Source organism: Arctopsyche grandis, chromosome 5 (assembly GCF_051622035.1).
Source record: "Arctopsyche grandis isolate Sample6627 chromosome 5, ASM5162203v2, whole genome shotgun sequence".
NCBI classification, from domain to species: domain Eukaryota; kingdom Metazoa; phylum Arthropoda; class Insecta; order Trichoptera; family Hydropsychidae; genus Arctopsyche; species Arctopsyche grandis.
The window spans coordinates 29,545,195-29,567,855 of record NC_135359.1 but is presented as its reverse complement, the minus strand read 5'-3'; the positions used below and the strand labels follow the sequence as shown (position 1 = coordinate 29,567,855).

At 32.4% G+C, this 22,661-nt stretch overlaps 2 protein-coding genes across 2 annotated transcripts in view; one reads left to right on the top strand and one right to left on the bottom strand.

Annotated features, from left to right (window-relative positions):
* Window positions 1-929, top strand: part of rols (zinc-RING finger and ankyrin repeat domain-containing protein rolling pebbles) — a 179,042-nt gene extending 178,113 nt beyond the window's left edge. Inside the window, exon 14 of the mRNA XM_077430780.1 lies at window positions 29-929. Coding sequence (XP_077286906.1) covers window positions 29-310 — 282 coding nt within the window. The 3' untranslated portion in view covers window positions 311-929. The remainder of the gene's footprint in view (window positions 1-28) is intronic.
* Window positions 912-18,912, bottom strand: LOC143911759 (free fatty acid receptor 4-like). Its single transcript, XM_077430781.1, has 3 exons — window positions 18,458-18,912; window positions 15,905-16,061; window positions 912-2,583 (listed from the first exon to the last, which is right to left on the bottom strand). Exons 1-3 carry the CDS (start codon window positions 18,655-18,657, stop codon window positions 1,630-1,632), a joined length of 1,311 nt encoding a protein of 436 aa, XP_077286907.1. The 5' UTR covers window positions 18,658-18,912; the 3' UTR covers window positions 912-1,629.
* Window positions 18,913-22,661: the final 3,749 nt, after the last annotated feature.

The window sequence follows — 22,661 nt, the reverse complement described above, 5'->3', positions numbered from 1 at the left end:
TATTGTCCTTTTTATTTATTTTCTATAGGAACACTTGGAGTCTTTAGATTTAGCAGCTCAAGCGATATCGTTGCGACCAGATTCATTTGAATGCTACTACGCTAGATCTAAAGCACTTTTAGCGTTGGAAAGATTCAACGAGAGTCTTCAAGATGTAAGGAAAGCTTTGTTGTTAACTCCTCCAAACAATACAAATGTGAAGAAAGTTCTTTCGTCGTTGCAACAAGAAATTCTCAATAAGATAACAAACAAAAACGTATCTGCGAGAGAGCGAAACCTATACGACACTTTGAGTCTTAATTTGCCTTGATTTTACTTTTGTATTTTTCAAATTAGTATTTATTATCAGTTTAATTGTATATTTAAAGATATTAATTTTACATCCAAATATCTCTTTACTGAATAAAAATATAATTTTTATATATTTTATAAATACGTTGAAGATCTTTTCTACTTGAAGATATATGTGATAATATATAATTTTTCAGATATTATTTGTATAGCAAATCTTTTTACTATTATGTGGGTGTTTATTATTATACCTTTATAGTGTTTTATCAAACGAAAAAATATAAATATTTAGAGAAAATGTGCGCCGTGTGCCTTTTTATTACAATTGTGCCTTATGTACCTTTTCAAATGTGTATGTTTAATTTGTATTATTTATATTATTAAAAAATACTATGATGTAATTGAAAAAAAATTTTTTGATTGAAATTTTCTTAGATAAAGCTTGTCTCGTTTAGATTATTATTTATTTATTGGATGAAATTTTATATGATGTCATATTAAAATAAAACAAACAAAAAAATTATGAAAGACTGAAAGATGTAATCGGTGATATGATGATAACACGTACATTGTTCACATATGCAAGTGGATTTGTGTATGATTGAAAATAAAAATGAATATAATATGTTCCACAATGGATATGTCTCTTTTATTTTTTTTATAAATTCTTTTCTTAATCAGCTTATATTCATATTCATAAACTTGAACATGAACAAACTTCCTCTATAACACATGTATATTTATATATTAACTTAACTATTGAATGCCAATATAATGTTAACTAAAACACATCATCATCATTTACAACCGCTCGCCATCCACTGCTGGATGAAGGCCTCTCCCACACGCTTCCATCCGTTTCTATTTTGCGCAACTCTCATCCATCCCACTCCACATATTTTCCTTATTTTGTCTGCCCATCTTCCCTGTGGTCCTTCTTTTACCCTTTTGCATTCTCTCAGGTACCATTCTAGTACTTCTTTTGTCCACCTTTCGTCCATTCTTCTAGCCATGTGGCCTGCACATTGCCATTTCAATCTCTTCACTATATCCACTACTCTTCTCATACTTCTCATCCACGTATTCCGTTTCCTATCTTTCCTCAAATTAAAATGCTAGTTACAGGATATGGCAAGTCATATTATATGAGGTAACATGAGAATTAATGCTATTTTGTGCATTTGTAATACTAAGATAAACGTAACGCTACAAAAATATCACTTGTTTTTAAACACTAAAACTATAATAATATATCAGTCCTTTCCTTAGAATAAATTGTGATTCAAAAAAATAAAACACTATATAAATTTCCCTAGTACACTTATCCTATATTGGAATTCACCTTACGGTAATAATATTATCATCGCCTAGATTAAATGTTGATGCATTTCTACTGCTGCTAATATTTTGATTGCTGTTGACATCCGATGACTGTGTCCACTTTATACAACAACATTTCTTCAACCACCGTCTCCACGGGTAATAGTCCTTGAAGTTTTCAGTCAAAAACCCGTAAAGAATAGGATTTACTATAGTGTTCATCAATGCAATGATCACAGCCCATATAAAATACTGGTTTGTCAAGAAGAATTGATCGTCAGATCTGTGGCCATCGACGTAGATCAAAAACATGACTACAGTTATCGGCAACCACATTAGCAACACTGCTAAAACATTCGAAATCAAAATTCTGACGGCTCTCCTGTGCTTTTGGAGTCTGTGAAAACCACCACTGGAAGACAAACGCGTAACAGGAGCGTGAATCGCTGAAACTGAGAGCCTCTGAGATGCACTTGTCGGCAGAATATTGCCCGTTATAGTCAATATACTCTGTTTTATTTTATTAGTTGAAGTATTTTCAACTCCTCCAACTTTTTCTTCCAGTCTCAATTGAATCTTTCTCAAGTTTTTGAATATTATATGACAGTTGACCACCAGAATCATCATCGGCACTATGCATGTTATTATAACGATTGATATAGTGAAAGCTAGTGATGCGTTGATACTCTTCGATGCTGGAAATACCAGTGTGCAGATAGTTGCATTGACCGTGTGCAATGTCGCCAAGTCGGGATTGTCTTCGTGGTAGGTTGTATTATACTCGACTTTTTGCTCCCGGAAGAATATCGGCACTGGTAAGTATACTAACAATGCGGCAAACCATGCCCCGATGCACAAAAATGCAGCTGTTTGATGAGTCAGTCCAGAACGATAAGGAGCAGCTGCCAAACATCGAACTCGGTCAAAGCTGATGGCCGTTAATGTCCAAAGAAGCACTGATCCGCAGACAAACTGGAACAAAATAAAGGAAATGTTTAGAATATGCAAATTTTGGATGTTAGCACAGTTGGAAAGTCTACTTTAGATAGATGATAGTTTATATGTTTCTTTATTCTCAATGAAAATTTCAACATAAGCAATTCGACTTTACTAGAAATTTCCAGAAGAAGTGCATGATACATATGTTTGTGGAAGTTTCTAGAGATGCTGCTATAGCACGAAAGATAGTTTGCTAGACTTAGAAAGTTCTAATAACATTACTATGTATTTTTCAGCATTTTTGGCTGATAAAAACACATTTCTATGGATACCTTTTTATTATTTCTTCCCAATTTCTTTTAAATGCAACTCTTTATATCAACTCAATAATTATATTCAAAGTACATATGCTATGTCTATTTTCAGTAATTTAATGTAGTTTTCTTAAATGGAAGCATATGTACATATGTCACAGTTAAACCACTGCCAAAACGTACATACATACATATATACGAATACAATAACAAAAGAAAAAAACTTATATATATACTGATCGCTACTAATGTTTCCTCTTGGCAGAGAATTTAATTGAAAAATTATTTAATTAATAAATTTTTCTATCGGTATTTTATATTGTTTATATGTGAGTAGGTAGGTATTTTATGGGTGACCGCGAAAAAGTCGAAGTGAAAAAGCCGAAAATATTCGTTTATCATGCATACATATGAAAAACGGTTAGTATATATATCAGTGGCGTACGGCAAAAGTCTCTCTCCCCCCGTCGTACATCCTCACTTAATTTGCGCGAGCAGGATACAACAGGAACAAAAGGAACAGGCTTTTCTCCCGTTTCCTGCGCGCGCACAATAAACAAGGCTGTATGACAAAAAGAGAGATAATTTCACCGCATGCGACTCATGTACATATATTATATATACATAGTACTGTTTATCATGCACCCTTTTTTTTTGATCTTTCTACTTAAAATCTTTCGATTTTCGATATTTGCTTTTTCGACCTTTTCACTTTCGGTCCCGTGAGGTAGACCAGTATTTTAATATCATTTGTTCATATTAAACAATTAAATATAAATATTAAATTAAATATATTTAAAAGGTATTCGAAAAAAATTCGACCGCGTGGGGATCGAACATTTATTTAATTTTTTTTTTATTTAATAACTTAATATGCCAACACCCATGCGATGATATGTCATCGGGTACAACACTAGAATGTATGTATATATATATATATATATATATATATATATATATATATATATATATATATATATATATATATATATATATATATATATATATATATATATATATATATATATATATATATATATATATATATATATATATATATATATATATATATATATATATATGTATATACATAGGTAATATTGCTATTATGTGTGTCTGTGTGCGATAACGCACGCCGTACTATAATAGTCTTTTATATTCGACATATGTACGTCACAACTAAACCACTGCCAACAAAACATATATGTACGAACATAATATGCATATAATAACAAAAGAAAAAAACTATATATACTGTTTGCTACCAATGTTTCCTCTAGGATCTAGGCAAATAGACGGCGCCAAGTCTCTGATCATTTACCGCCATCTATTGAAAACTTATTTAATTAATTAAGTTTTCTATTGGTGTTTTATATTGTTTACATGTAGGTAGGTATTTTTTTCATATTAAACAATTAAATATAAATATATTTAAGAGGTATTTGAAAAAAATTCGACCGCATGCGTATCAAACACAGGACCGACACATTTCTTTTAATTTTTATGTATTTAATAACTTGATATGCCAAAACCAATGCGATGATATTTCATCGGGCACAACACTAGTACACACATAAAAGGAAACAATCTCAGTAAAGGGCGGATAGGAAGAGTGATTTTTCCAGGAATCAGGTCGTTTACAAAGCTACAGTGCAAAAAAAAAAAAGTTCTTTATAAAATTGGACAAATCACAGTGAACAATTAACATTGAACGGCACGCTTCCGGTCCGATCTCTAAATCTTAGAAACAATTTTAAATTTATTTTAGAAATCCAGACAACCACGACGCATGTTCATATGTATGATGAAAGAGGAAAATATGTACTGTTGAAATAATGACATTCCCAAATTTGTATTACATTTTGTACTTTTTTTTTGGTTTGTCTACATTTACCGTATTTTTTCGATCACACCTCGTACGTACGTACGTACATATCTACATGCATGTATAGGTATGTACATACATGGCTACTTGCCATCGTTTTCTTCGAGAAAACGCATATTTTTCTATTGAATCTGCCAGTTTTGCTTTACGCAATGTAATCTTGACCTGTCTCACTTGCATATTAAACAGGCGACATTTCGTACGGTTTTCAGACTCGGCTGAAACATTCCGTTATGTCGTCTGGCGGCTCTTACCCTCAACATAGAATTACATGGAATTTGCATTTTCCTCAGACACATTCAGAAGTCTGAAATTGTGACGAAATGACGCAATGCAGGTCGCAACAGTCACGACCTCAGAATTGCGACACTGTCAACGTTCCACACTTTCAGGGAATCATCTTTGCACTCTTTCGCATCGTTGGTTCATTAGAGCCGTTGCAATTATCAAATTGTGCAATTGCACGACACACTTCTGAACAACGCGGTCTCGTCCGTGAATTAAATATAGTGTAATAATATTATGATAGCGCAATGATTGCTGTTTTGAGTTTTAGAGCACAAATTAAACTCAAAATGCCTTCAATCTTCAAGGAGTAAAATGAAACATACATACATACATACATAAGCAACAGCATTGAAATAAGTTTATCATATATATAATATCGCTATTCCGTATGTGTGTCTGTCTGTCTGAGATAGTTTCGATTCGATTCAGTTGTTTATGTTTATGTACAAAATACATAAACATAAACAACTGCCTAAACGTATATACGAATACAATAACAAAAGAAAAAAACTTCCATATATATATACTGATCGCTACTAATATTTCCGCTTGGCAGAGAATTTACTGCCATCTTTAGCCAGCAGTATGGCTCAATGGTAGCGTGTATGTTTAGCACCAAGTGATCAGTGGGTTCGATCCGTTTTGCTGCTGGTTAGATTTGGGGGTATTTGTGACTCCAAATCTATCGTTTATTATCAGAGTTTGCCAATTTTATCTGATCATTGTTTTATTTTATTTAATAGTTTTGGACCATTGTGGCATTACAGGAAGAACCTAATGCGCCACAATGGCCTACATTTGAAAAAGATATAAAAACATGATATAAAAACAAGTAAACTGTAAATATAGGAAAAAAGCAAAAGCAGAAAACATGGTAAAATAAAATAATAAAAAAAAGTAACAAAAGGAAAATAAAACATCATTCAGAGAGAAAAAAAAATAACAAAAGTGTAAAAATCGAAAATAAAATCCATAAATCCCATTCTTTGTTTACACTGAACAAAATTAAAATAGTATATAAAAATGTACAAAGGAGAAAGAAAAAGTAAAATAGAATAAAACAGAATATGAATAAAAATAAAATCACAGCGAGGCCCAAATGGAAGAGAGTAGATTAAGATTCCACTCATACATCACATTCAAATTAAGAAAGTAATGATGAGCGCAGGTTACCAGATAAATATGTTAAAATAATATCCGATAATCTACGCTCCCCAAGGTGGAAAATATCACATTCAGGGACAGCAGCAACGATTTCATCGAGAAGTCGATTAGCTATAATATTGTTGAAACGGTTCCTCAAAATTGGCAAAAAATCATCTTTCCTGTTGTCATAAACTTCTGTATTTATTGTATGTACAATTTGTAAAAAATATATACAAATATAAAATCCATAGATGTCTCAATGGATTAATTCTTTAATTAATGAATTCATTGTTATAATATTTCGTGCTCTTCAGCTTCTGAAAATACAGTGATTTATGTAATAATAAAATGCTGCATTGTTTGTAATTAATTGTCCAGGAAGGCGCATTGAGGTTTTCCTGTCAAGTATTCCTGGTATATAAAATATAAAGATAAAATAAAAAATAAAAGAAATAATTCTATTGAAAATTTATTTAATTAATTATTTTTTCTATTAGTGTTTTATATTGTTTACATGTAGTTAGGTAGTTAGTTTTTACCTTTTTTCCATATTAAACAATTAAATATAAATATTGAATTAAATACATTTAAAATGTATTTGAAAAAAATTCGACCGCGTACGGATTGAACCGACACATTTCTTTTAATTTTTTTTTATTTAATAACTTAATATACCGACACCCATGTGATGATATGTCATCCGGTACAACACTAGTCATATATATGTATAATACCGCTATTATGTGTGTCTGTGTAAGATAACGCTCGCCTTACTATAATAGTCGCTTCGATTCAACATATACATATATGTCATGTGGTACAACACTTGTATGTATATATAGCTATTCTGTGTGTCTGTGTGCGATAACGCTCGTTATACTATAATAGTCTTTTAGATTCGACATACAATGTACGTCACAGTTATAACACTGCCAACAAAACGTACGAAAATAATAACAGATCAACATAAAACTTCTATAAATACTGATCGCTACTAATGTTTCCGCTTGGCAGAGAATTTCCCGCCATCTATTGAAAATTTAATTAATTAAGTTTTCTATCGGTGTTTTATATTGTCTATACATGTCTAGGTAGGTATGTAGGTATTTTTACCATTTTTTTTTCATATTAAACAATTAAATATAAATATTAAATTAAATATATTTAAAAGGTAAAAAGGTAATCGAACTCAGGACCGACACATTTCTTTTAATTTTAATTTTATTTAATAACTTGATATACCACATAACTCATGCGATGATATTTTATCGGGCACAACATTAGTTCTACATATTTTCAGTTGGTTTCTGACGTTGTAATACTTTTCCATACTTTATAGTTTATATCATTAAAATCCATTGTTATTACTTTCAGAAGTAACTATAGCACTGAAGAGAATGTTTATATCATAATTTTATTATGACAGACAATATATTTCGTTATGAATACTATGAACAAGTACAAAATGAGAGATTTGTATGCTTTCGATCGTTAAAATAATGCATATATGTATGTAATAACAATTGCATGGATTCCGTTGATGGTAATATTTTATAGATTTGGTAATCAAGTTTATCGATTGAGCGATTCTTCACTAAAATTTTATATTTATGTAGCCGTTTTATTCAAATTCATTCGACAATACCGTAAAATCAACACAGAAACTTCGTGCTTTATAATGGTGTGACACAGAGCATGCAAGATTTCTGGTTTATTGTTTTTGCAAAAGCAGCACCACAGTTGGTCAAATGTCAAGACAATCAATTAAGACATGCTTTGCCAATGTGTGGTCCGCGACCTAAATATTTTCCGAGCATTCATCCGTCATCAATTTCCATACTTTTTTTGAACGACGAGAGAAATCGAGGCATTAGGAAGCAGTTGAGAACTTCTGTAGCACATTATCATCATGCACATACTACTACTGAAAGTATTGAACAGAAGGCGAAAATGTACTTCTTTTTTTCATGCATTTTTTAGGTCACAAGTATGTGGGTTGCTAGTCATGCACAATGCAACTAATCACCAGAAACAATAAACGTTAGAAAGTTGCGTAAAAGTCATAGTTGTTTTTGTACCCGTAGAAGAAGACCTTTAGCATGCTTTTATTGGAATTTCATCACAATGCAGTATATAATTATGATGAAGTGTAAATAATACCATTCAAACTTTAACTGTAGCAAAAACCGTTGCATACAAAGTGTGTCGAATTCGAGTAAGTTTGCCCCAAAGCACACTATACCTATTTAATCGTTTAAAAACTTGTTTTCAAACTTTTTAAGCTGCTGAACCTTCTTTTCACACAGACTCTCACAAGTGATAGAATGCTTGAAAGAAAAGCACAAGGTTGAAATGAAAAGGGGATGACTTTAACGACATATGTAGATGATATAAACGATAGACAGATACCCAAGAAAATATGGACATAAGCAAAGTAAATTAGATCTAAGTATAAATACAGACCAAAATCAGAAAGAATTTGTATGTATGTTGCAGTCGAAGTGTATTTTCAGTTGTAATATATTCCAACTGGCGTTTTAGGTCATTCATATTCTTTAAATAATTTGTATATAAAATTATTATTTTGAATAAAAACAATAATTTTATTTTACTACCGCCATCTATGTTTAAAACTAATAAACAAACGATGGATAAACGTCAACGACTATCTCGCCGGGCAGATATCAAACGCGTTTTACACGATATTTTTGCACCATCGTAATGGCGGAGGATCCATTTATTTATATTGATGACCAAAATGAGCAATATGGCAAAGTATGAAAACGATCGGATAAGAGGCAAACTTTTTCCTGAATTGTAATCGTAAGTGAAACGTAAAAGAGGTATGTAATAATAAAAAACACAAACTCAATAAAAATTTAATTTTCTGTGCAAGTTTTTGATTATGTAATTATATGTAGGTATATAAACTACATTTAAATAAAGTATTGAATGTATGTATATACATATGTATGTACAGTCGAAGTGTATTTTCAGTTGTAATATATTCCAACTGGCGTTTTATGTCATTCATATTCGAATACGATTCAACTAGTAAATTATATAAATATTATTATAAGTTAGCACATTAAGTTTGGGAATTTTCCGACTCTTCCTACAGTAATCTCTAAAAAAAAATAAACTCAATAAAAAATTACTTTTCTGTTCAAATTTTTGATTATGTACTTATACGTAGGTATATAAACTACATTTAAATAAAGTATTAAATGTATATATGTACATTCGAAGTGTATTTTCAGTTGTAATATATTCCAACTGGCGTTTTATGTCATTCATATTCGAATACAATTCAACTAGTAAGTTACATATCTATAAGCGCAAATACACTTTCAACAATGTGCGCCAGTTGTAATATAACAGTTGCAGTTCCAAATATCATTCCGTTAGTAGTAGATATTTATAACAAATTAATCAGGAGTTTCTATGAAACAATCACTAACAACCATATTAATCAACTTGTGAAAAGTCTCGATGATTTCAATAAGATATCTATACCATTCAGGTATGAAAAAGAAATTACCAAAACAATATTTATTTACTTTAGATCTTCGACTTAAAATAGTTTTTAGTAAAATATACATAGTTACAGTCAGAGTGTGTTTTCAGTTGTAATATATTCCAACTGGCGTTTTAGTTCATTCATATTCGAATACAATTCTACTAGTACATAAGTTATATCTCTACTTGCACAAATACACTTTCAACAATGTGCGCCAGTTGAATTTTGACGGCTCTGATGTTTTTACGAATGCTTAAGAATTCAATAATGCGTTAATATTTGCTAGGTATTACGAATTAAAGTAATGAGTACCGTATTATGATAGCTCTAAGAATATGTTCAAAGCTAAAATGTGACTTTCCAACTCAATTTACTAATCGAGTGACGTTTTCACGAAAACCTAACCTTTCTATTTAACCCGGTACCAACTTATAGTTGAAATGTATTTTCAGTTGTATTATATTTTAATCAGCTGGAATGTAATTCGCCATATGAATCAGCTTGCGTGGGTTAGACGGAATATATTCCAACTAGTTAAGATCTATTACAACTGAGAATACACTTCAATTATAACAGTAGTTGGTACCAGGTTAGATGGAATATAGTCAAAATATATTACAACAAGAAGATAAACTTCAACTGTAACATGTAAATATATAGATAGAGGTCATCATTTAGAATGACGACAATCTGTAAGATATGTTTATTGGTTTTGAAGAGCATACTTTGAGTACCCACGGTTTGAATCATTCGACTTTACATAAATCTTTAATTCTCTTAGACAGGGGCTCATTTCTCTGTCGTTTCTTGACGCGAAGATGGGCGTCCGCGACCCACACATTGATTGCACCTGACGGGTGCGAAATACATATCTGATCGACATAATTCGTGTGACGTTTTGCGGTCAACACTTCCTATGTACATACACGCTTTCAGAGGAAATAAGTCACTGAATCAATCTCCAGAAACAGAACGAAGCCATCGCACAGTGTGGCCATTTGCAGATCTGCCTAGACATTCGCGATTATAATATAATAATTTCCGGAAAAACTATTAAAATATCATCGTTTTATATTGTTCAATATCTACACTTTGATTCAGTGATTCGTTACAAGTCCGTCACACTTGATCAAACTTATGGCTCGTGATATGCAACGAAATAGATTTGTACTGGGTGCGTCTGTAACTTTCAGATTGTGGTGTAATTAAAAGCTTTATTTATAAATTTTTGATTGAATATTACGCAAAAAGGTATGCTCTCATATGTTTAATTAATATTTTACCAAAAACTATTTACTTTTGTAGAAATTTTGCTTAGGATATGAACCTCCGAGTTTGATATTTTTTGTTGAAATTTTAAGGTTTTTAAAGTAGACTTTCGTTCGATTTCACCATGATTTTAATCAATTATTAAATTTAAATTATTCATCTTTAAGAAACTAAATATAAAAAATTAAATATATGTATGTATATCAATCGTATATTTTTTCTATGCAAAATGCAACGCAAACTCAATTCTGAGCGGAAGTATAATACCACTTCCAGTTCATGGCTTTGTATTAATTAAAATCTCACAATATCTGAAACCTTATATTAATGCATCGTAAATAAATTTCCAGCATATTGTGTGTCACACTTTTTGACATACATATAGCGTTTTTAAAACAAAGTGAGCATATCTACAAACGGCCACACTGTGCGACGATGAGCAAATTGTTAATAACTAGAGGAAGACATGTTCAAACCACATCTAAAACGTAAAATATTAGATAAGAACTAGAAACAAAGCCATGAGTCTATTTTGACATAATTATAAATTAATCAGTGATTGGGGGTGCTACTTAAGCGCGTAAACCGCACGTAAATCCGTCAAGTGGATTTCATTTTAAATTTGCATTGTAAATTATATACCCAATTTGAGACAAATAGTGTGTTTAATGTACATAAGTATGTACATACACATGTATATTTATGTAAATGTATATACCTCTACATAGGGCCTTGCCCGCCTGTCTGAATGCTTGTATGATTCAAAGATAGAAGTCAATTGTTGTGAGAATCAAGTCTTTTTCTTTAGGTCTTATCCAAAACAACACTACAAAACAAATAATAGCTTCCTTTATAATACAATACATATATTTTTAAATATTTGTAACGTATTAACCATTCTTCCAGAGGACAGTTAGGAATTCCAGATTTATTAGTCCTATGTCAGATAAATTTGAATTAAATTTGTTTATCATTCGGTTGAACTTATGCTAATAAGTCAAGTGGACAGCTTACTCAAATCTTACATTACTAATCCTGAGATATCAGTCAATTCCGGTTTGTTGTAAATACCATTAAGTGATTAATGATACATAATGTAAGGCCAAGTTAACAAAAAGTATTTGAAATAATATAATTTAAATCAAAATGTTCATAACTTATTTATAGCATTTGAATTATACAATCAATTTGAATGACATTTTTAAATAAAAGAGTAACTTGTTAAGTAAATTAAAAGACTAAAAAGGTAATAAATGTCAGACTGACAAAAATATTTAGGTGGTACCAAAAAGAATATCAAATACAAACAAATCAACATAGTTAAAAATCCAGTTTGCTTCAGAATAGAAAGAATATTACTTATAATGAATAAAATCAACTTTATGGATTAATACTGATATACATACAAATATACACCACATACATATCAGCTATGAATCACGGCTCGAAGTTTGTTGACAATTTTCTACATATTCCATTGTACTTTGAACAACATCCTCGTATCATCAATTTGAGTAATCATCAACACAATACATCCGACAGAATTAAATCGATCGTATTCACATCGAAGGCCAAAACACAATGCTCAGCATAAAATGTCAACTACTATGTCACCTGCAGTTACACCAAAATTTTAATTGGCATTTGCAATTGGCCCTCACGTTGTGCTATTTGAAACCTCTTCAACAACTTTCTTAGATAAGAAGTCTAGTGTAAGTCTAACCAAGGGGTTAGTACATATGTACATACATTGAATATAAAGTGTGTATAATATTTATTTAAACATTAGTTTGGACCATTGTGGCATTACAGGAAGAACCAGATGCGCCACAATTGCCTCCATAAGAAAATAAGAGAGAAAAATAAAAATCATAATAATAATAGTAATAATTCATAGATTAAAAAGAAATAAAAGGTAAAAGCTGAAAAATACTATAAAACAAAAGAAAAATAGAACATAAAATGTACATAAGGAAAAAAATCACAGCGAGGCCCAAATGGAAGAGAGTAGATTAATTAAGATTCCACTGATACATCACATTCAAATTAAGTAAATAATGATGAGTGCAGCTTACCAGACAAATATGTTCAAATAATATCCGATAATCTACGCTCACCAAGGTGGAAGATATCGCATTCAGGCACAACAGCAACGATTTCATTGAGAAGTCGAATAGCTCTTGGAATATGAGCCATTCGAAAAAGAACTGTACGAGCAGGCAGTACAACCATCAAATGACGATGTCTACCAGGCACATATGTAGATATTAGGGAAATAAAGTTCCAACTGTTCCAGCAACAACGGGCATGACGTATTACCACGTAGCAGCTGGAGAACAAAACGAATTAATGAGAAGTTTCTCCGAAGTTCAAGCGAATTATACCCAAGCATGTCCAAAAGGAAAGGAGTAGGGTAGAGATATGGGTAATACCCAAACTCTTTCCTATAAAGAAAACGAAGAAATGCTCTTTGCACTTTTTCGATCACAAGAGAGTAATTTGTTTCATGCGGATTTCACACAATCGCATTATACTCTAGCTTACTTCTCACAAGCGAGTTGAAAAGCAAGCGAGAAGATAAAGGGTTGGAGAATAACCGAACATATCTCAAGACAAATCCAAGTCGACGAAAGGAAATGTCAGCGACTGTCTTGATGTGGTTGTGAAAGGTGAATTGGGGATCAAAAGTGATACCCAAGTCGATCATAGATTCCACACACTTCAATACGCATACATACATATGTAGGTAGAAGCTATCTACCTCACGCTGGGTTCAAAGGCTCAGAGCCTAGCTTCAAATTCATCCCAGTGACCGATGATAGGCACAATGAAGCTTCAGTGGGCCAGGGCCCACTTTCCTATCCCAAACAAGGCCAGAATACAAAGCACGACGAGGGACAGATGACGCCTCGTTAATGAGTCTTGGCACGGGCCCCCACGGTTGACATCTATCCGCATTGTCCCGTATTCAAATCTCGTTACGTGCAAAAATTCGACCGGACTCTTCCTATCGGTATCTAGACTTCATCTGAATTTGGTGCAGATAGCCATCGAGCGATGAATGAATGAATAGCCTAACCCAGATGTTTCGACAGATGTGTAGATCTGATTTGGATGATAAAGGAGTGACGAGGAGACGGTGTTTGCATGTACATGCATACATACGCACTGGCAAGACTTATGAATATAGAAATTGCAAAAGAAAGCAAGTGGGACGTCGCCATTATTGACGAGGATTATAATTTAGCTTTTGTCGACTGTTTTCAGGTGAATGAAGCGGAAAACACCTCCTAAAGGAAATTAAGTGATTGCGTAGCTCGTTCTTTTGGAAATCGTATTTTAAGCTTGCAGACTGCTTGGTAAAATAGTAATAAATAAGAACAGGAGTATCTTGTTGGGGTTTTATAGTAAAAAGGAACATTGATGGGGGAACCTTGTGTGCTTACAGTGGTGCCCTTGTTCAATGCCAATCGATAACAGTAATATGTGAACCTACGTTTACATTAAAGTACTTCAAGTTAATGAAAACATGATTAAGTTTGCATGCAAAAACAACATGCCAATTGAAGAAGTGATCATACCAGACTAAGTGATATCACTGAGCAATAAAAAATCACGTTATTTACTTAACGGAACGAAGACATCGATATTTACTAAGTTTGATTCACTTAATTCGAATATGACAATAATATTTGTAGGCTTATTCTCGTTTAAAAATATGATCGTATAACAAAATGTGGAATTTTCACAGATTTTTGGCTTTAGCAGTCTTTAATAAAAAATCTAGTATTTTTATGCCAAAAGTGAGTATTGAAATTAATAGTCAGATATTTTTTCTATTGATTGTAATTTTTTCTACTTTGGAATATTTACAATTAATTATCTAGCGAATTTTATAAGTCAAAATATACTTTTTTCTTACACATTAATTTCCGTAAAATTATGAGCTAATTTCGTTATTATTATGAGCTAATTTTTAGCTTTACCACGTTTATAAGGATTGGTTTTGTTTATAATATGTTTCAATACTTTTTGCTTTATAAAAACGTACTAATTTGAGTGGTTAATGATTTTAAATTACCATATGTTCTAAGCGGGGTGTTCTTCACTAGTGAACGAGTGAGATAGAATTATGCGCTCTCCATTATTCATCTCGCTCTTGCTCAATTCATACGGTATATAAAAAACATCAAGTAATCCTTATAAATGTAGTTAAACGAAAAATTTCTGAAATTAGCTCATAATATTACCGAAAAAAAATTGTGTAAGAAAAAAGTATATTTTTGACTTTTAAAATTCTCTAGATAATTAATTATAAGTATTTCAAAGCAATAAAAAAACAGAATCAATAGAAAAAACATCTTACTATTGATTCTAATACTCACTTTTGACAGAAAAACCTAGATTTTTAATTAAAGACTGCTAAAGCTAAAAATTGTACATTTTTTTAAACCCGCTCATATCTCTCAAACGAGAATGAGCCAACAAAAATCGTATTCGAATTCACCGGGTCAAACTTAGTAAATATTGATTAGTCTCCGCTCCAGTATTTTTTGCTTAGTGTAATTAATACGAAATTTGAATGAGTTGAAGTTGCGCAAAACTGGTCAACATCCGCAAACAAGCGAAATATTAAATGAAATTCCAAGGAAGTATATACAAGTTTCTACTCAAATTACTCAATGATAGTAATAATACAATAATAAACTATAAACAAAATAATCAAACTAAAACAGCTGTCTAAAAGGAAATCCTATATAAAAGTAGAACATCTTGAATTTTTCCAAGAATAAGCACGAATGAGCTGTCGATGATTCAAAAGCACTTTTAAAAATCTTTCAAGGCAATATTGATCTTGAAATTCTAAAGATTTTAGTCATCGACTTTTTGCACTCTCACTTAATTTAAACTTTGCAACTTTGAGACACTCACTTGAGAATATGGCAACAATTTGCACGTGAACACTCCAAGGTTCCAGGAAGGTGCTCCTCTTGCTCCAGCTATGGCAGGGATGATCAGCACGAAAACGAGATCAGCACAGGCCAAGTTCACAATGAAGCAATTGGTCACAGTGCGAATCTCTTTGCGACTGAAAAGCAAACAATAAATCAATTATTAATAAAGCGAAAATTTGATATGCGCATTCGCAATGCGCATCGTTAAACGGCTTAATGAATGAACGCATCTCGGCGCGATGATGATGATGATTCACGAACGAGTTTCTCGTCTCGACAAATTGATTCATATGGTGTCGAAATACTTAACCCGTCGTTTGCCGATATGTTGAATGTATTTTTACTACCGTGTGGATTTCTTGAAATTCTTGTTTGGAAATATCATATGGTTTTAAGTTAAACGAATGTTTTAATCATTAGTGCAATTTTATCGCGGTTATTCCAAAAGCAGCACCAACATCCGTTTTAGATATTACAAACTTCAAGACAATATTATATTTTAATGTTAAATGATACAAATATATGTAGAATGCGTAGATGTATGTAAATATACATACGTAGTCGTTCCGTGTTTTTTTTTTCAGAAATTTGGTGACCCGTTTATAGTTAAAAATGTCATTATAGCAATGTCTCAATTTGCGCGGTGTCATTTTGGGTGAATTCGCTTTTAAACGGTTGATTGATTCATCTTTTAAATTAACGTGTTTTTTTCAATTATCTATGTAGGTCAAATGTGCATACATGAACTTCCTTGGCTATGTTTATGTAGATTTGTTACCTATATACATATGTATAGCACTGTCTCAATTTACGCGGTGTCTTCACTTTTATACGGTTCATAATTTTAATGAAAATCAACAGGTCTGAAATGTCTCTAATTATATTCAGATCTGTAGTTTTCCAATACACCCAATAGAAAATTCATCAAATATTATAAGATCATCTGTGAATCATTGCACTCTTCTTCTTATCTATCTGGTTCAAAGGCACGGGAGCAACCATTAGAAAGTACATTTAAAATATAGAGTACATACAAAAGTACAGTCTTCTCTATTTTTTTGACATGAGTAAGGAATTAGCGAATTAAAAACATATACGTAAATATATGTATGAGATAGTATAAAAGCTTGTAATATTAAGCTTATATTATATGAGAGTAAATTAGAGTGAAAACAGTAGCTTTACCACTGCTTTAATTAGGAGTGGTAGAAAGGGGCGTATGGTTAGCTAGCTGTCATCGCTCCGATCTGACATAAGATTCCGATGTATAATTTGAGTTTGTTAATGATTAAACTCATATAGCTTCATGTCAGAGACATGAACTAACTTCAATGATAGCTAACCTCTGTATATAGCTTAGATATCAAAGCGACCTGAATAGAAGTGGTCCAAAATCAGATCAAAATTTTTTGACGGGCAGGAGTGTCACTGAACTAACATATGTAGAAGCTAATAAAGCTTTTAAATAAAAATTCAATGATTACATTGAGCAAAAAAATAATTCACGTTTTTACTTACCGGAGTGAATACTAATCTTTTTTCTAGCTATAATGTATCTATTGGGCCAGTTTTATATTTCACTAAGTTTAAAAATATTGGATTTAAATATCAGTATTTTTTTATCTAAACGTACTAATTCGAGCAAATAATTTAAATAAAATCATTAAAAATTAAAAATCACTCAAATCTCATAAACTGGAAAAAACCATAAAAAATCATTGTCATATTCGAATTAAGTGGGTCAAAATCGGTAACGATTGACTAGTCTCCGCTATGGTAATTTAATTTTTGCTCAGTATTATCAGACGATTTGATGTGTACATAAAATATAGTAGTTTCTAAAAGTGCTATCATTCAATGGGTTTCCAAAAGCTTCCAGAAACCTTTTGTAAAACATTTGAAACTTCCAAAAACTTGTTGTTACATAAATGTCTTCATGAACATACTTTCACTTGTTAGCAATTTGTTTTTGAATTATTGATTACAGGATATTTATTAGAAAAGATGAATACTATCATTTTATTAGGTCTTTGAAACTATAGTAAATATGTATTGCATTGCTTCTACATATAATATCTAGGTTAAGTTTATGTTTAAATAAGGGAACATTGGATACTTTCTAGCTCTGAAACCCTGTAATCCAGCTTCCATCAACGTCTTCTTACGGTTTGCGAAGAAGATTTTTATATTTTATTCCTTTTTCACTTTTCCAGCAAGTTCATATTGGAACTTTTAAAGACTTAAAGAGTCGTTAAAATGTAATCTTGACACACTGTTCTCTTCTGTATGCTTCCCGTTTTTGCTAGAAGTGTGTTGTTATAGAATTTAGATGACACCACTTGTACCAACCATTCAACAGCACAAAAAGTCAAAATTATCCAAATTGTATAACATTAGTGAGTAGATTTGCTTACATACAATAAATTACTGAGCTCTAGATAAAAGTTTGACACGCTCTAGTACAAGCGACGAGGCTGCTACACATATTTCATAAGAGAAGATTCAAACTGAAGGAATCATTGAAACATACCTGAGTATAGCAGTTATGATGGCCACGTTAGCCAACAGGGATATAGCCAAGATGACGACGAACAAGATAGTTTCTGCGCACATCTTAGACCCACTGCGATGACCCAGGGTCGTGTAGTACGTGAAGTAGTACCTCGGGTCCCAGCCATCTTCGTCGGTGTTGCCCCAGCCGTAGGAAGATTCATATCCTTCTCTCATCATTCAAGTTCACACTGACCACTTTGCACCGAGAAACACTGCACTTTTTCAGCATAACTGACGACGACGACCGATTGCCGAGACTACGCGTCCATAACTCGGATCATTGAGTCAGCGGGCATTCGTGGAGTGAAGCCAGTGTGTGTTGTAATGTGGTGTGAGTGACGATGACGAACGATTCGAGGAAAAAAATGTCCCACGCCAAGGAAAAGTCCTCGTCGGACGACGTCACGCCTTTGTGGTAGTTTGCGGTCTGCCGATTGTGGATGGTCGAGTGTTTGCATATCTCAATGCATGTTTATGTTATATTTTTTTTAATTGCTGCTATGGTGCTGGGATGTTTGTTGTGCCTTATCGGTTTCGTATAGCGTGAAATGCTACACGTTGATATTGCGCTCGGTAGACGATATCGTTGATTGTGCTTATGATAGAATCGGCGTCAAATGTCGTTGGCTGGGTTCTGTAAATTTAACTTACATAGTCAGCAGTATGGCACCGAGAGACTACTGGGTTCGATTCCGTGCTAATATTTAATGCTGCTGGTCACACTTGGAAATTTGTGATTCCACGTCGATGCTTGGAAAGAATGATCACTTATGAATATACATATACGTACCTTCATACGTGTATTCAATATGGATAGAATTGAACTTTAGCTTTTTCCTTCAATGCAGGTGTGATGAAATCCAAACAATCATTTTTGTATGGGGACTAATCGGGGACTGTTAAGCTCAAATCATATACCTATACATACAGCCAGCAGTATGGCTCGGTGGTTATGTTTATGTTTAGCACCGAGAGACTACCGGGTTCGATTCCGTGCTAATCTTTAATGCTGATGGTCAGACTTGGATATTTGTGACTCCAAGTCGATCGTTTCATATCAGAGTTTGACAATTTATTTGATTTCATTGTTGAAACGGTTCATCCATCAAATTGGCAAAAATAATCCTACCCGCCATGACCCAAATATCTGAACTTGATTTATGTACAATATGTAGAAATTTATGTACAAGTCTAAATCCATAGATGTCTGTATGGATGAATGAATTAATTAATGAATGAATTAATTAATTGCTAATTTCGTGTTCTTCAACCTCTCGAAATACAGCGATTTATGTAATAAAAATGCTGCAATGTTTGTAATTAATTATCTAGGAAGGCGCAATGGGGTCTACCTGTTAGGTCTTTCTGGTATATATATATTTAAAATAAAAAAAATACACACACACACACATTTTTTCTAGATCATGAAAACGTGATCAGTGATCGATTCTGAGTTCGAATCAGTCAAAATCTCGAGTTCGAATTTTCGCATGATCACAAAACTTCATCTATTGTTACTACGTACATAGATAAAGTAAAAATAAATGAAATATGTATGTTGCCGTGGTGTACCGTCATTGGGTACGTTCAATGGGACTAGAGGGACTAGGCTAGTTCCCTAAAATCTTTTACTTTAAATTTAAATATATCAACAATTCGATTATAATAAATTCAAATTGTTGTTCATATTGATATTTTTCACTTGGTTTAGTAACCGGAATCTGCCCTAGATGAGGTAGTGGTAGTGCAAGTGAATTGTTATGGTATGGTCCGCCGCGTCGTTCACTTGCACGGCCTCGCCGTCTCAATTCTGTTCCCTTCGATGTACGGGCGAATTGTTATGTATAGACGTTTCGTCAAAAATTGAATTCTCATCTCTTCAAGCATTTCTGGAATTTTAACTGAGAATATTCTGATTTGTGTCTATCAAACATCATTCTCAACTGTTTTCTATAATTAAAGTTTTTACAGAAATTTTTGAGTACAAAATGTGGTATGGGACTCGGCTCAGAACAAATCAGTGCAGAGCACACGGAAACAAATAACGAGGCTTTGGAACGTTGCATGACAAATTATCCAGAAGATTTAGTTTTGAAAACAAACAAGATGTTATAAAAAAAGATTGGCTACTAAGGATATTTCTGTTAGCACAAAAATGAAAAATAATACTCATCGCTTAAAGACAGATTATTATAAGTCGACAGTTAAAAATATTTTTTTGTCCATACCCAGTCCCCTGATTTAAAAGTCACGGCACGCCACTGGTATGTATGTATACATTTATTTCACACCAAGCTCTAACAAATGGCACTAATCGATTGAGCATGTGTTTTGAAATAAACTTAATCATGTGACATTATTTAATAAATAATAAAGAATTTCTAATAAGTCATAAAATGAGTAAGCAAATTTGAAAATTTTGGCAAATCAGATTTAAATAGATAATAGCAATATTATTTATTTAATTATTTACATATTAGCCACAGTGACATTACATAATACTCTAACGCGTCACTGTGACCAGACATATAAGCATAATAAAACTACTATATATAAAAAATGGCGAGACATCTATGTTTATAAATAATAAATTTTTGAAATCATATTCAAATAATGGTGACATAGTGGGTAAGGTGGTTTTTGCCAATTTGATGGAGGAACCGATTCAGCAATGAAATCTGATAAATTGGCAAACTTTGATAGGAAACGATCAACTTGGAGTCAAAACTATTCAAATCTGATCAGCAGCATTAAAGATTATACTCAAAATAAATTATTTTCAATCGCGGGATCGAATCCGGTGACCTCTCGGTGTTCAGTACCAATGCAACCACCGAGCTATGCTGCTGGCTTATTATTATTATGATTTGTACATGCATTTCAATGTTAGAATTCGTAATTTTTTCTGCCATATCTCAGTTGGCAATCTGGACTCTCTGGACTCTGGACTATTAAATAAGAATGGAATGTGGAGAAGTCAAAATGGACTTTTAAAATGTTCGTTCATCTTTGGTCATATAAAAGTATAGTCATCGAAACCATTGTTCGACAGTTCAAAAAACTGTAAGGTCTAATCCAATTCTGTCAGCTATAGGCTCGTTTGATAAAACTTAAGCAGCACTCTTCTTCTAAAAGTAGTAGAAGTAGTATTTCTTACTTACGATCTGAAAGATTCAGCCTAATTTTATCAATCATAGATATCTATAGAGTTCGTTCGCACAGCTTGAGCAGGTTCTATGTAAATAAGCTCTAGCTGCAGGTTTTCAAGTTAGCAGAGCTCTAACTTCTGAAAAGTATTCTTCTTTTATGAGCACATTTCTAGCTACAAAGAAGTATTCTTCTCCTTCTATATGTATTATATAAGTAGAACTCCTCATGGTTCCCATTTTTATCAAAATATCCAATGTTGTAATAATTTGGTCAGTGTACTGACTCGAGGACTTGTTTCTTCCTTAATATTTCCTCAGATTTTTATTTTGCAACACATATTCAGTATGGCTCAGTGGTTGCGTTTATGTTCAGCACCAAGAGATTATTGGGTTCGATCCCGGGCTAATCTTTAATACTATGGTTAGACTTGGATATTTGTGACTCCAAATCGATCGTTTCTTGCCAGAGTTTGCCAATTTTATCTAATCATTGTTGAAACGGTTCCTCAAAATTAGCAAAAAAAATCATCCTACCTGCTCTCAAAAAATCTTGTTTTTTAATGTATGTACACTTTGTAAAAATTAATGGACAAGTACAAATCCATAGATGTCTCAATGGATTAATTAATTAATTTTTAATGTTGTGTTCTTTAGCTTCTCAAAATACAGTGATTTATGTAATAAAAATACTGCATTGTTCGTAATTAATTGTCTAGGAAGGCGCATTGGGGTCTTCCTGTCAAGCCTTCCTGGTATATATCTATGTAAAATAAAAATAAAATATAGTGTGTAGTGCAAAATCGACGGTCGTCGTTTTATAGTCGAATTTATTAAATATAACTTTAATTTTAATGAATCATATTAAAAAAAATGTATAAACTATTGTACTATATTTCACCGTCGACAATTGTGCTCGATTAAAAATAAATTTAAGTTTTCTTACTTTAAATTCTACTAAAATAAGATAGAACTAAGAATAATAATGCGTTAAATTTTAAGCCAATGATTTGAAAAGGCAAAAAGACTTTCTTG

Excerpts from the sequence above, each read along its gene's own strand:
- LOC143911759 (XM_077430781.1), bottom strand. The coding sequence starts at position 18,657 with ATGATGAGAGAAGGATATGAATCTTCCTACGGCTGGGGCAACACCGAC. Across the intron at positions 16,062-18,457 it reads ATCATAACTGCTATACTCAG|TCGCAAAGAGATTCGCACTG; the intron begins GTATGTTTCAAT and ends TTTGCTTTTCAG. Across the intron at positions 2,584-15,904 it reads AATTGTTGCCATATTCTCAA|TTTGTCTGCGGATCAGTGCT; the intron begins GTGAGTGTCTCA and ends ATTTTGTTCCAG.